Source organism: Tenrec ecaudatus, chromosome 11 (assembly GCF_050624435.1).
Source record: "Tenrec ecaudatus isolate mTenEca1 chromosome 11, mTenEca1.hap1, whole genome shotgun sequence".
Lineage (NCBI taxonomy): Eukaryota > Metazoa > Chordata > Mammalia > Afrosoricida > Tenrecidae > Tenrec > Tenrec ecaudatus.
In genome coordinates, this window is record NC_134540.1 from 71,598,560 (window position 1) to 71,610,704 (window position 12,145).

The 12,145-nt window shown below is 49.6% G+C and overlaps 1 protein-coding gene and 1 non-coding gene across 2 annotated transcripts in view; both read left to right on the plus strand.

Annotated features, from left to right (window-relative positions):
• VWA3B (von Willebrand factor A domain containing 3B) overlaps positions 1-12,145 on the plus strand; it is a 245,586-nt gene that overhangs the window by 52,356 nt on the left and 181,085 nt on the right. The window contains exon 7 of the mRNA XM_075562679.1: positions 10,161-10,286. Within this exon, the coding sequence (XP_075418794.1) occupies positions 10,161-10,286 (126 nt within the window). The remainder of the gene's footprint in view (positions 1-10,160; positions 10,287-12,145) is intronic.
• On the plus strand, positions 300-360 carry LOC142461959 (U7 small nuclear RNA). The gene has a single exon (XR_012787119.1). It is a non-coding gene; the product is annotated as a U7 small nuclear RNA (small nuclear RNA).

Here is a 12,145-nt window from a genome sequence, read left to right on the forward strand (position 1 = left end):
TCTCTTCCCGTTTCATCCTTTAAAAATTAATTTAAATTAGTAAATAGAGATTAGTAAAATTAGAGTAGGGCTAAATCCCCTCCCGCCCCACCAGGGGCTGAGCTTCAGGCTAACCCAAGACATTAGTGTAGCCAGCTTCAAGGTGGGAGACCTGCATGGCGCAGGAAAACGACAGGGCAATGTTTCCCTGGGGGGGGGGTTAGGGGGGGTTGTGTCTAGAACATCGACAAAAGACACGCTCTGCTCCACCTGTAGTGTTGTTAAGTCCAAAGATGAGGTCGCTATAAAAATGTATTTGAGAGTGTTACAGCTCTTTTAGAATTTGTCTACCAGGTTTTCTGGTTTTCCCATAAAACCCCCACACACCAGTAAAACAGTTACTTAACAAACAAAAAAAATGTGTTTGAGGCTACCTCTGGAAAAGGTGCTACTTTTTGTGTGTGATGCGAAAAATGAATGCATTCATATTTTTCTTTTAGTATTTTGTATCCTTTTTAGTAGTATGAAGGTAAGTTGTGTTTATTTGAAGATACATTCAGGCTGCTATACTTACAGAGTAGAAAACGATCGTGTGGCATGGTTTCTCAGAGGGTGTTTGTGATCTTTAATTAGAGATGCAAAGTTTACTGGCCCCTCACTCCGGCTTGCCGTTACTTCTTCGTTTCTAATCTCCCATTTAATTGAGAGGTACTGATTGGTGTCCGTTTAGCACTTGCTAATAGCAGGGGGTTCTCTCAGAGGTCTCCCCCCTTCTCCCTAGAATGCAATTTAATTCAATAGATGGAGCCGGAGCAGCTGCACTTCCCAAATCGCTGCCACATCCCAATTTACAAGGCTGAAAGACTTTAATTAGCTCCTGAGTTCCCCTGCTCTTTAAGCAATGGGTTGCCTTGAATTCCTGATTGTTACTGTGAGAAGATGGTCAGCCGATTCCCAAGCATTTCTCAACCGCCTTCTGTGTGTGTCTCACCTGGGGCAAGCAGGTGGATTTGAGAGGAACAAAGATCAGGGTTCCCAGTTAAGGGACCCCACCCTCCCAGAATGCCAGTGACACCTGCTTTTCAATATTGAAGGTGTTCCACCCTTCCTAACGCCAGGATCTCAGTTTGGAATTTAAGAACAGTCTGTTTGCACCCCGGCCCGCCATCTACCCTTCGTTGGCACCTTCAGCAGCTGTGTGTGTACAGGTCTAGATGTCTAAACTAGAGAGAAAGCCCCTTTAAGGGCAGAGGAACTCAATTATCTCCCCAATCTTGGGTTTGTGCCCTGGATTTCTGGTTGTAGTCTTGGCTCCTGGCAGCAGGCTTGGCCTGTGCAGTCAGCTGCCTCCTGCTCACCAGGCTCCCTGCACTCCCTAGACGGCTCACTCTTTCAGCAGTAAGCGGGAGGGCCCCCCAGGTGGTAGTGAGGCTTAGACCTGCTCACTGGTCACCTAGAAAGAGAAAACCTCAGAGCAGCGGTTCTCAACCTGTGGGTCGTGAGCCCTTTGGGGGTCAAACGACCCTTTCACAGGGGTACCCCGATTCATCACAGTAGCAAAATGACCGTGATGAAGGAGCAATGAGAATGATTTTCTGGCTAGGGGGTCACCACAACACGAGGGCCTGTGTGAAAGGGTGGCGGCATGAGGAAGGTGGAGAACTGCTGCTCCAGAGAGTCATGGAGAGATCACTGAGTGGACCCAGGCATCCTGCAGTACCTAACAAAACGGAGGCACAGAGGAATCCTTCCAAAGTGTTTGTAAAAATGCCCTGAATGGCCGGGACAGAGAGAGCTAGTTGCAATTTGGGGTCATTTTGAGTAAGCTTATTCTCATTACAGTGCAAGAGTTCCACCCTGCATTTGTATTTGCAAGCTGTGCACACTCTGGCTTCTGGGGTACAGTGATGAATCAAGGGAGGGGTGCAGGTGGGCATCCAGCTTATGTGCTAGAACAGCCCATTTGGAAGTGGCTCCCGGGATCACATTTCTTTCTTCTTTATTAAAAGACCATTTTATTGGGGGCTTTTACAGCTCTTATCACAATCCATACATCAGTGGTATCAAGCACAGACGTACATGTGTTATCTTTTTTTTCCTAAACATTTCCTTTCTGTTGAGTAATAGTATCAGCTCCTCTTCTTCCCCTCGCTCCCCCTGGGGATCACATTTCTTACCTACTCGGGGCCATCATTGTTGTTGGATGCATCGGGACCCGTCGCCCACACCGCAACACGCTGCCAGGCTCTACATCACCTGAGTCAGGGTTGTTGCTGTGTCTGTATGTGGCTCCAGCCCCTCGACAGTCTCCCCTTCTTTTCGCTGACCCTCTACCAACCAGGGAGTCCTTCTGCAGGACTGGTCTCTTCTGATTGCCTGCTCTACACCCTGTGAACTCGGTGGGGGGATGGAACATACTTGTTCCCATGCTCCTGAACGTGAGACTGCATTCCATTGCTTTCCAAACTCTTATCTCTAGAAGAGGAAGCCCCAGGAGACGGTCAGTGTCATGTCCACATTGTTACATTATAGCTACCATCAGTTGTCTGTATTTTGTGCAGATAACAACTTTGGAATTTTCCCCCCTACCCCCCAAAAAAGCTGCCAGAACTTTCTGACTCACCTCTTTGCCTTATGTATCACTTGTCCAGCAGGTGTCTGGAAAGGTCACTGGGCCTTTTTTTTCTGAGGCCAACCCTAAGGAGATGAAGACAAGCGTGCTGCTGAGGGAACTTGCCTGCAGCCATCCGCCGACCCTTTCTTTCAACAGCTCTGTGTAAACTAGCATCCTTTCAGTGGTGCTTTGTTGACTTACTCTCACAGATTACTGTTTCCTGGGGTGTGCAGGCAGAGCTTGATGCTGGAGTCAGAGGAAAGGCTGGGCTGGGGAGTTAGGTGAGGGCCGTAGAGGTGGATGGGTCCTCCAAGAAGAAGGACCTATGAACATTGCCTGGCAGAAACGGGGAGACGCGAACAGCAGAGCGTGTATGAAGGGCCGAGGCCAGCAGAGACAGCGGAGCAGCCCAAAGCCCACTGAACGAATAACACCCAGTGTCTCAGGCGGGCGTCTGGCTCTGAGTGGAGTGGTCTCTGGACGTTTGTCAGGGCAAAGGGAGCTTGGTGAGACTTGCCTGAGCAGGGCAGAGGCCAAGGGGCCATGTAGTTGAAACCAGAACCTGAGAGAAAAGAGGAGAGAAGGAGGGAGGAGAAGAATGGCTGAGAAGAGGCATTTCTGAGCAAAATGACTGTATCTTTAGTGCTCGCTGATCCTGACTTGGGGTAACCTGTTAACCTCCCTAATAAACTCCCACAAATGGTGAGCATTGGCTGTGAGTTCTGTGTGGTCATCGCAATGGCTCCTGGGACTCAAGCACAGAAAGAGAGGGCTGTGGGAGGGGTGGTTGGTGTCAGAATAAGGTAACAGAAGGATGCAGGGTGGAGGCCTGTCTGCCCTCTGTCTCATAGGAATCGGCCTTGGGCAGATGTGGAGTTATGTGCTCATTTCCTCCCCGTGAAGATAGAGGAGTTCAGGAATGGTTGGTGATGTTACCACCCAATTCCTCACCTTGACAGTTGAGACCCGTAAAACTCCATTGTTGTCTCTGTTCTGGTTTAGCCTGGAGAATTTCAGAATTCACAGGACTTTCTGAACACTGCAATTTTCTGTGCTGCCCTCTCCATCCTCCGCTGTTTCCAGCGGGACTCTCTGCCTGTACACTGGCCGTCTGGTAGTCCAGCTAAGTCCCTTAGCGGCCAACCTGATGAAAATGGCTGCCCTCCATTGGGCCCCGGGGTAAAGCCCACACATCCTAAGTGACAAGTTTGCAGCCAGTAGCTTTTCCTCTTCCGTAACTGCCTTTTCCCTTAAAGAAAGGCCACTCACATAATCTTGCATTGTTTTTGCGTTCTGCTATTCATGCCACACAAGGACACCCCCGTGTCTCTGCTGCCCTTTAAAAATACCTCCCCTGTCCCTGGTTAATCAAGACTGGGAACCTTCTACTTTGATCCTGATACTCCCTCTTGAAACAAACAGGTCTGGAAGGCACGGTAAGCCTTGGTTCATCTGAAACTTTGAAAGAAGAACTCTGCTACTTAACACCACCAGGCTGAAGCAGGCCGCTGGAAAGCAGTTTGGCTCTGGCTGTGGCTGGAATGGTTGGTGTCCGTGTGTGTTATTTTTGGAGTGGCAACAAGGAGCCGGGTACACATCACGTGACGCCTTGGGTGGTTGATGGCTGCAGACCTATGGGAGACATCCGTCTCTGTCGGGGCTTGTCACCTGCTTCTTTGGGAACACAGCTATTAATACTTTTACACTCGATCCAGCCAAGTGTGAGGGGACCAGGGGGCTGCTGACCCTTCACCTCGGCTGTGTGTTTCTTGACTCCATGAAAAAATATATGCACCCACCATTATTTTATTTTTCTGCTGCACTACACAAATATACAGAGAAAGTTTGCCATTTTAACCACTGTAAGTGTATCATTTAGGAACATTCACTACATTTTCCATGCTGTGAGACTATCCTAGCCTCCATTTCAACAAAAGCCTACATCCCTTCTACCCCCTCCCCAAGGGAACTCACAAACGACTGCCTTCAGTACCAACTGCCAGCCTCTCTTCCCTAGCCCCCCGGCTGTCCTCCCCACATTCGCCAAGCCTGGGTCTTCACGTACGTGGCAGAACAGATTACAAGTACTGTACATACTCAAGTATAAGTCGACATGACTTATACAGCAGAGGCACCTAATCTTACCACAAAGACTGCATAACCTCCTCTCTGGAGGACAGACAACAGAAAAGTGGGTGAAGGGAGACATCGGACAGGGCAAGATATGACAAAATAATAATTTATAAATTATCAAGGATTCATGAGGGAGGGGGGAGTGGGGAGAGAGGGGGAAATGAGGAGCTGATGCCAGGGGCTAAGTGGAGAGCAAATGTTTGAGGATGATGAGGGCAATGAATGTACAAATGTGCTCTACACAAGTGATGTATGTATGGATTGTGATAAGAGTTGTGTGAGCCCCCAATAAAATGATTTAAAATAAATAACAAAATACAAACAACAGAAGCAACAACAACAAAAAAGAATGTGCTGAAAAACTCAACTTCGACACAAGTATACATGGCATTTGATCTTTTTGCGCCTGGCTTACATCACCAGCACAATGCTCTTGGGGATCACCTCTCTTGTAGTAGGTACCAGACCTTCACTGACTTATTTTTCTCAGTGGTTTGAACTAAGTGTGTCTATCAGGAAAGAATCCATGTCCGCTTCTGTAGGACTTCTCCTTTGATAGACTCTCAGACCAGTCCTTAGATGTGCAGGGAAAGGAACCAGGGGGGAGGCGGGGAGGGTCAGGGCTGTGAACCGTCACTCCTTGTTCTTTGTTCTTCAGCGTTATTAACTTACCTTTTTTGTTTTATAAGAAAACATACCCTGTGTAGTTGCACAGCCTATTCATCAAATCAGATCAAACCAAACTGGTAATGGTATTGCTTCCAGGCTCTCCTACAAGTGGTTCTTGTTTTCCCCTTCCACCCCCCCCCTCCTCCCACACCATAGTTTCCGGTCCCTCCCCTCTCCCCGTCTCCACCCCCATCCCTGGCCTCTTCAAAGTCTTATCCTTTGGGTTAAGAACCACTTTTCTTTTTTTATGATTTTTTTCCTTAGACTAATTGTGTCATCGAATATTTATCTGTATGCAATGAGTAACTGTACTAAGCCCAATGTTCTCCAGGTCTGTCAGCGTCTTGCGCGTTGGACAGAGGCTCCGCTGTTTTTATGGATGCATCGTCACTACGCGGTCATTATTTTCATGGCTGACTGTTTCATGGTGTGGGCTACTGCATTCGGGTGGTTTCCGCCTTTGGCCTTTTGCGAGTCATGCTTCAGTGAACTCCGGTGCACCTGCATGTATTTGCGTCCCTGCTTTGACTCTCTTGGATAGAGACACAGCAACAGAAAACATCAAACAAGCAAGCCTATTGCCGTCGCGTGATTCAGACTCAGAGCAACCTATGCTGCTTCGAAGGCTACCGGGAGCCCTGGGGGCATCGTGGTTAAGCCGTGGGCCTCAATCCGCGTGGTTGGCAGCTTGAAATCACCAACAGCTCCATGGGAGAAAGACTGGACTTCCTACTTCCATGAAGAGTTACCATCTCGGAAATCCACAGGAGATCAATATAAGTCACCATTGACTCGGTGCCAGTGAGTTTGGCTCGAAATCTTTACAGGAGCAGATAGCCTCATCTTTCTCCCATGGGACTGCTGGTGTCTTTGAACTGCCAACCTTGTGGTCCACAGTTTAGTGCTTACCAGACAGCGTCACAAGGGCTCCTTTTGGATCTATACCAAACAATAGAAATAAGCCAAGCTCACTGCCACTGAGTCTATTTTGACTCAGAGTAACCTTATAGGGCAGGGTAGAATGACCCCATAGGTTTCTGCGACTGTAACTCTCAGGAAAGTGGAAAGCCTCATCCTTCTCTCATAGGGTGCCTGATGGTTTTGAACTGCTGCCTTTGCAGTCAGCAGCCCAACCTGTAACCACTACACCACAAGGGCTCAGTCATATACTTAGGCACATAGCAGGCGCCCATGAGAAGTATTTGTTAAAGGAATTTGGATTTAATTGTTGGCTTTAATGAGAACCTTATCAGCATTCCATAAATGTCTATACTGTGTGGGATAAAGTTGTTTAAACATAATTTTTAAAATTAGGGTGGGGGTCTTACACCCAGACTACACTTGCTGTAACTCTTGTCAGTATAACCGCATCCAAATAGTGCCAGGCTAGTGGCCGGGCCCAATGATGGCAGCCAAGCGCATGCGCAGCGGCTTCTAATGGGGCTGGTCTCTTGGACTGACGGCAGGCAGTGGCAGCGAAGCTTTGTGGAGCCGTGCCTGGCGAGGGCAGGAATAGCACTAGCATTAGTTCAGCCACAGGGATTGTCCTTTCAAGGACACACAAACAAAGACCCTTCTGAGGTTTCTGATGGACAATGGGATGATAAGCAATTCCTCTTCGCCCACTCACAGGGCCGGGCAGGCCAAGTGTGAGGGCACACCTTTGGGACTGTTTAGCTGGGCAGGCTGCAGCACCGGTGCACTTGGGTCATGTGTGGGCTAAGAGTGGCAGGACATTGCAGGGCATAGCTGGCCTTGGAGCCGCGACCACCAGTTGCCCCTAAGACGCATTCCTTTCCCCCTTCGTCCATTTCCGAGTCTCCTGCGGTTCCACATTGGGCTGCAATGGAAATCACCAGAAGGGGCTCTCTACTGCAGTGAACAGTTACTGCCTCAGAAACAGGGGCAGCTCTGCCTGTAGGATTCTGCTCTACGTCAGCGGTGACTTTTCATGCAGCCAGGCAGGGTCATGTGACCAAGCTCTGACCTACGTTAAGTAACAAATCTGTTGGGGGGGCTCGTGGAACAGACGCTTAAAAGGAATGGACTGAATCAAGGGTCTGATTACTATGGGCCCCTTCCACTTACCCTCTGCCTCTGGACTGTGATCTGGAGTTGCCGCTTGGGGGTCTCGAAGCCATCTGGAATTATGCGATGACTTTGAGGACAGCAGGCATGTGCTGGGATGGTGGAGCCACACAACAGCAGGAGCCTGAGTCTTGAAGGCAGAGACCCCCCATCACAGCCCTGAATGGGCTCCCTTCCTTCCTCGCTCTCGCGTCCCTCCTGTGTCAGGCGAGGCTGTCTAGACAAACCAATCCAGTGGCACGCAGACGTGTGTAAGAAAGAGCGCTCTATCAAGGAGTATTTATAGAACAAACAGGCATCCCAGCCCCGTCCAACTCAAGTCCATCAGTCGGATGCTAGGCCGAACGTTCTCTTTCACTCCCCTAGCGGCCGTCTGGTGGTGCAGGGACGTGAACTAGGAAGTAGGGCGATCAAGGGCCTGTGAGTGCAGGCTCATGGATCCCAGGTTGGTGGAAACATAGCGGGTGCTGGCAGCTCTCAGGGGTGAGCGGCTCACGCGGGGCCTCCCCTCAAGGCAGGCAGAGTTTCAGCAGGGAAGAAGGCAAAGGGAGGGGCAGAGGTGGAGGGAGGTTCTAGTTTGTCTCATTTATAAGAAGGTTCTGTTAGGTAGCTCTGGCGTAGGGATGGGGAATGTCCATTAACGCATGCCCAGAGAGCCAAGCACAGGAACAAGGATCGGCGCACCGCACATGCTCAGAGGCTCAGGTTTCCCGCTGGTAGCCATGGGTGGGCGCTAAACCTGAATTGGCCCACCTTGGCCACCTGGATTGGCCCACCTGGGCCAGGTGAATTCAGTTCAGCCAGTGGGGTCGATCAGGGGTCGTCCACCACGTCTCCCCCTGGAATCCTTGAAAAGGCAGGAGCCCAGAGAGTCGGGAGGGAGAGAGGGGAGGGAGAGAGAGAACTTTGCATGATGCTGAGCCGCATGGTCGGGAGGAGTCCTAGGGGTGCCGTGTAAACCTGAAACTTCTAACTCTCACAAAACTCACTTGGATCACGAGCCAGGCTTCAGCGTGAATTCTTTCTCATGCAGAGCCATGGACAGAGGTGTAACTTTATCTCCAGAGAGATCTGACAGCTCCTCGCCCCCACCCCACCCTCCATTGAGGCATCATCAGACTACCACCGGATTGGCAGGTTAAACACTGCCCCTAGCCAAAAGTTTCTAGTTGACATAGTATCTGACTACCACATCTCCCTTCTGCCCTTTGCTTTGTGGCGCGAGAGAAGTAAATACCTAGATTAATGTAGCAGTATCATGTCTTGAAGTGTGATACACAAGAACCTAATCCTTAACGAGGACAGCAGAGTCCAAACAAGATGCTTGAGAGCCCTTAGTACCTTAGGGGGAAGAGGAAGAATTGTTTTAGAGATACTGTCATATGCCATTGATTTTTCTTTCTCATAATGGTGATCTTGATTTTTATGTGGCGCTTTAAAAATTTTTTTATCCTATTTCATCTTTATCAATAATCTATCCTAAAGTATTCTGGCTACTAGAAATATTTACTCTCTCTGTTTATATTTTTTTAAAAGGAATCCTGGTGGCATGGTGGGATAAGCACCGAGCTGTTAACTATAAGCTTGGTTGTTCAAACCCACTAGTTGCTCCACGGGGGAAAGATGAGGCTGTCTGTCTGACCCTGTGAAGATTTATACCTTCGGCATCCCCGGGGAGCAGGTCTTCTGTCCTGTCGGGTTGCTAAGAGCTGGCCGTAGGTTTTGGTTTTATGCACTTCATGCGTCTTGAAGTGTGCACTTATGATTCCCTGAGACTGACAGCGTTTCCTAGGGCTTTCCGTTTTGTTGCAAGAAGGACCTTTTTTCTAAAATTGTTTGATTGGGGGCTCATACAGCTCTTATCACAATCCATACATACATCAGTTGTGTAAAGCGCACTTGTACATTCATTGCCCTCATCATTCTCAGAACATTTGCTCTCCACCTAAGCCAGAAGACCTTTTTTTAAAAGATCTTTTCATTGGAAGCCCTTACAGCTCTTATAACAATCCATATATCATTTATACAGAGCATATTTGTACATATTTCCCATCATCATTTTCTAAACACTTACTTTTTATTGAGCCCTTAGTATCACCTCCTCTTTTTATCCTCCCTCCCTCCCCCACCCCACCCCACCCTCATGACCCCTTGATAAATTATAAATTATTATTCTTTTCATATCTTACACCGACCGCTGTCTTCCTTCCTCCACGGTTTCTTCCCCTTCCTCTCCCCACCTTTCCCCTCCCTCCTGGTATCTATCACTACTCCCTTCTCTGTTCTTGGGGGGTTTATCTGACCTGGATTCTGTATATCACGAGCTCTTATCTGTACCTGTGGGCATGCTCTGATCTAGTCAGCACTGGGGTCATGATAGTGGGGCATGAGGGAGCCTCAAGGAACCAGATGAATATCGTGTGTTTCATTGGTGCTATACTGCACTGTGGTTGGCTCATCCCTTCCTGTGACCCTTCTGTGAGGGGATGTCCCATTGTCTACAGATGGGTTTTCTCAGGAATATGATTTTTTGTTTGTTTGGGGCTAAGAAAGGCCTTTGTGAGAAATGAAAAATGGGTTTGGTGTTCAGAAATGTTCTAGAAATTTAGTCGGGATGCGTCCAGGCTCCCTGGGCCTGCCTCAGCTGCCCGCTCATGTTGTGCGCTTCTCTTCCCAGGAGCCGGGGTCAGGGAGGACGTGTTTCTGATTTGGAAGGAGATGGAGGAAGCCTGCAGCACGCTGGCGCAGCTCCAGAGGCTGGTGGCCGAGTCGTCCACGTCCGATGTGGACCAAATATCCTGCGGTGGGTGCCATTTATGGTAGAAGGCTCACACACATGACTGGCTGTCGGTGGAGGCTGTCTGGGGTTCATTACCAAGGAGAGACCCTTAGGCCTGCCGAGGAGCTGCTAAGAAGTGCTTCCAGAGCTGGGTGGGGTGGGGTGGGAGGGGGGTGCGTGCATGCACGTGCGGGTGTGCTCGCACATCTGTCAGCGAGCAAGTGTGTGCCTATGTGCACCCATCCCTTAGGCACTCCTAGGAAGAGAAGGAAGGAGGCAGTCTCAGCAACCGTCGAAACTTGCCTCTCATCTGCAGAGTAAATCTCGCCCCAGCTGCTGGAGACACACACTGTCAAGCCTCTCCCAGAGCGGCCGAACGCCTTGGCTTTCTGGTTCTTGTTTGAAGACCGTCACTTGGCTTTGAGCAGGGTCTGGAATCTTGCTGCAGAAGGGAGGTGGAAGCACAGACGGGGACGGAATATGGGCTGTTTCTTCAGAAGGGATAAGGGCGCGGGTTTGTATGATTATGGTTGAAGAGGCGTCATGACCATCTACTTATCCTTCCTGGTCTTGGCATCGAGCTCGTTCGTGCCATTTGGAATGGCTGTGTGGACTTTGGATGGTTGAGTAACTGTTTCCAAATGGGAGTAACGATGGCGACTTACGTGACCGCTTGTGTGTGGCCGCGGCACTAGGGCCCCTGCTTGTATTTACCCTTTGTAATCCTGATGACAGTGCGAGGGAGATACTATTAACCCCTTTTTGACTGGTGAGAACACGGAGGCTCAGAGGGATGCAGTCCTTTGTCTGGTTCAGGATGCAGAGTACAAGCCAGCGCCTTCGCTGCCATCCTCACCCTAACACGGCTTTCTTAATTAGCTCCTAGCCTGTCCTGAAAAGGAGAGCCCTTCCCTGCTATTTGCTGCCCGTCCTGCCCCCCAGGAACCTCAAATGACAGCAAGCCTATCCGGAGGTTTGTTTCTCTGTCTTAAAAAAAAAAAAGTCAAAGTTTTTGTCATAACCAAGGGCATGCGAGTTGGAGCGAAAAGGAGCTGCCTTGTAAGCCGCCTCCATCACTAGATGAGCCGGAGCTAATCTCGTTAAGCCTTGTTTATTCTTCGGTAAAGTGATTAGACTAATATTAACCTTGAGGATCAGTGCCCAGATTAAAGTAATGCCTGGTTTGCGCCAAGCAGGTACTTGGTAAAGGGCAATGGACTCTTTCTCCCCTTCACTGGAGTGGGGTTTGGATGCAGATCCCCTGTGGGAAGGCTTGAATGAGTAAAGGACTTTGTGGGGGCAGAAACGGGGCTCACTGCGGCACACCTGGTAACAGTCAAACGCAGTGCTTGTAACAGGAATTCTGGCGGTGTGGTGGTTCGGTGCTTGGTGCTAACGGAACCCACCGGCAGCTCCATGGGAGAAAGATCTGGTGGTCTCCCACAAAGATGGCAGCCCAGGAAATCCGCTGGGACAGTTTTGCCCTGTCCTAAAGGGTTCTTACGAGTTGGAATCGACTCAAGAGCACGTAACAAGAGTAACAGTGCTCCTAGCACGTGCCTTACATACCAGGCACAGTCCTAGGCTCTTCACAAGCATTGGCTCATTTCATGGCTCAAGCTGGTCTTTCCACTCTCTTCAAAGTGCCAAGAGGAGCTCTGTGGGCGTCGTGGTTATGCGTCGGGCTGCTAAGTGCACGGCCCACAGGCAGAAAGCACCAGCTGCTCCTTGGATGAAAGTGGGGCTTCTTGACTCCCTTAAAGAGTTAGTGTCTCAGAAACTCACAGGGCAGTTCTTCCCTGTCCTGCAAGGTCACTATCAGTTGGCATCGACTCAGTCGGTGGACGTGAGCTTGGTATTTGGTTTTAACCTCCCAAGGCCAC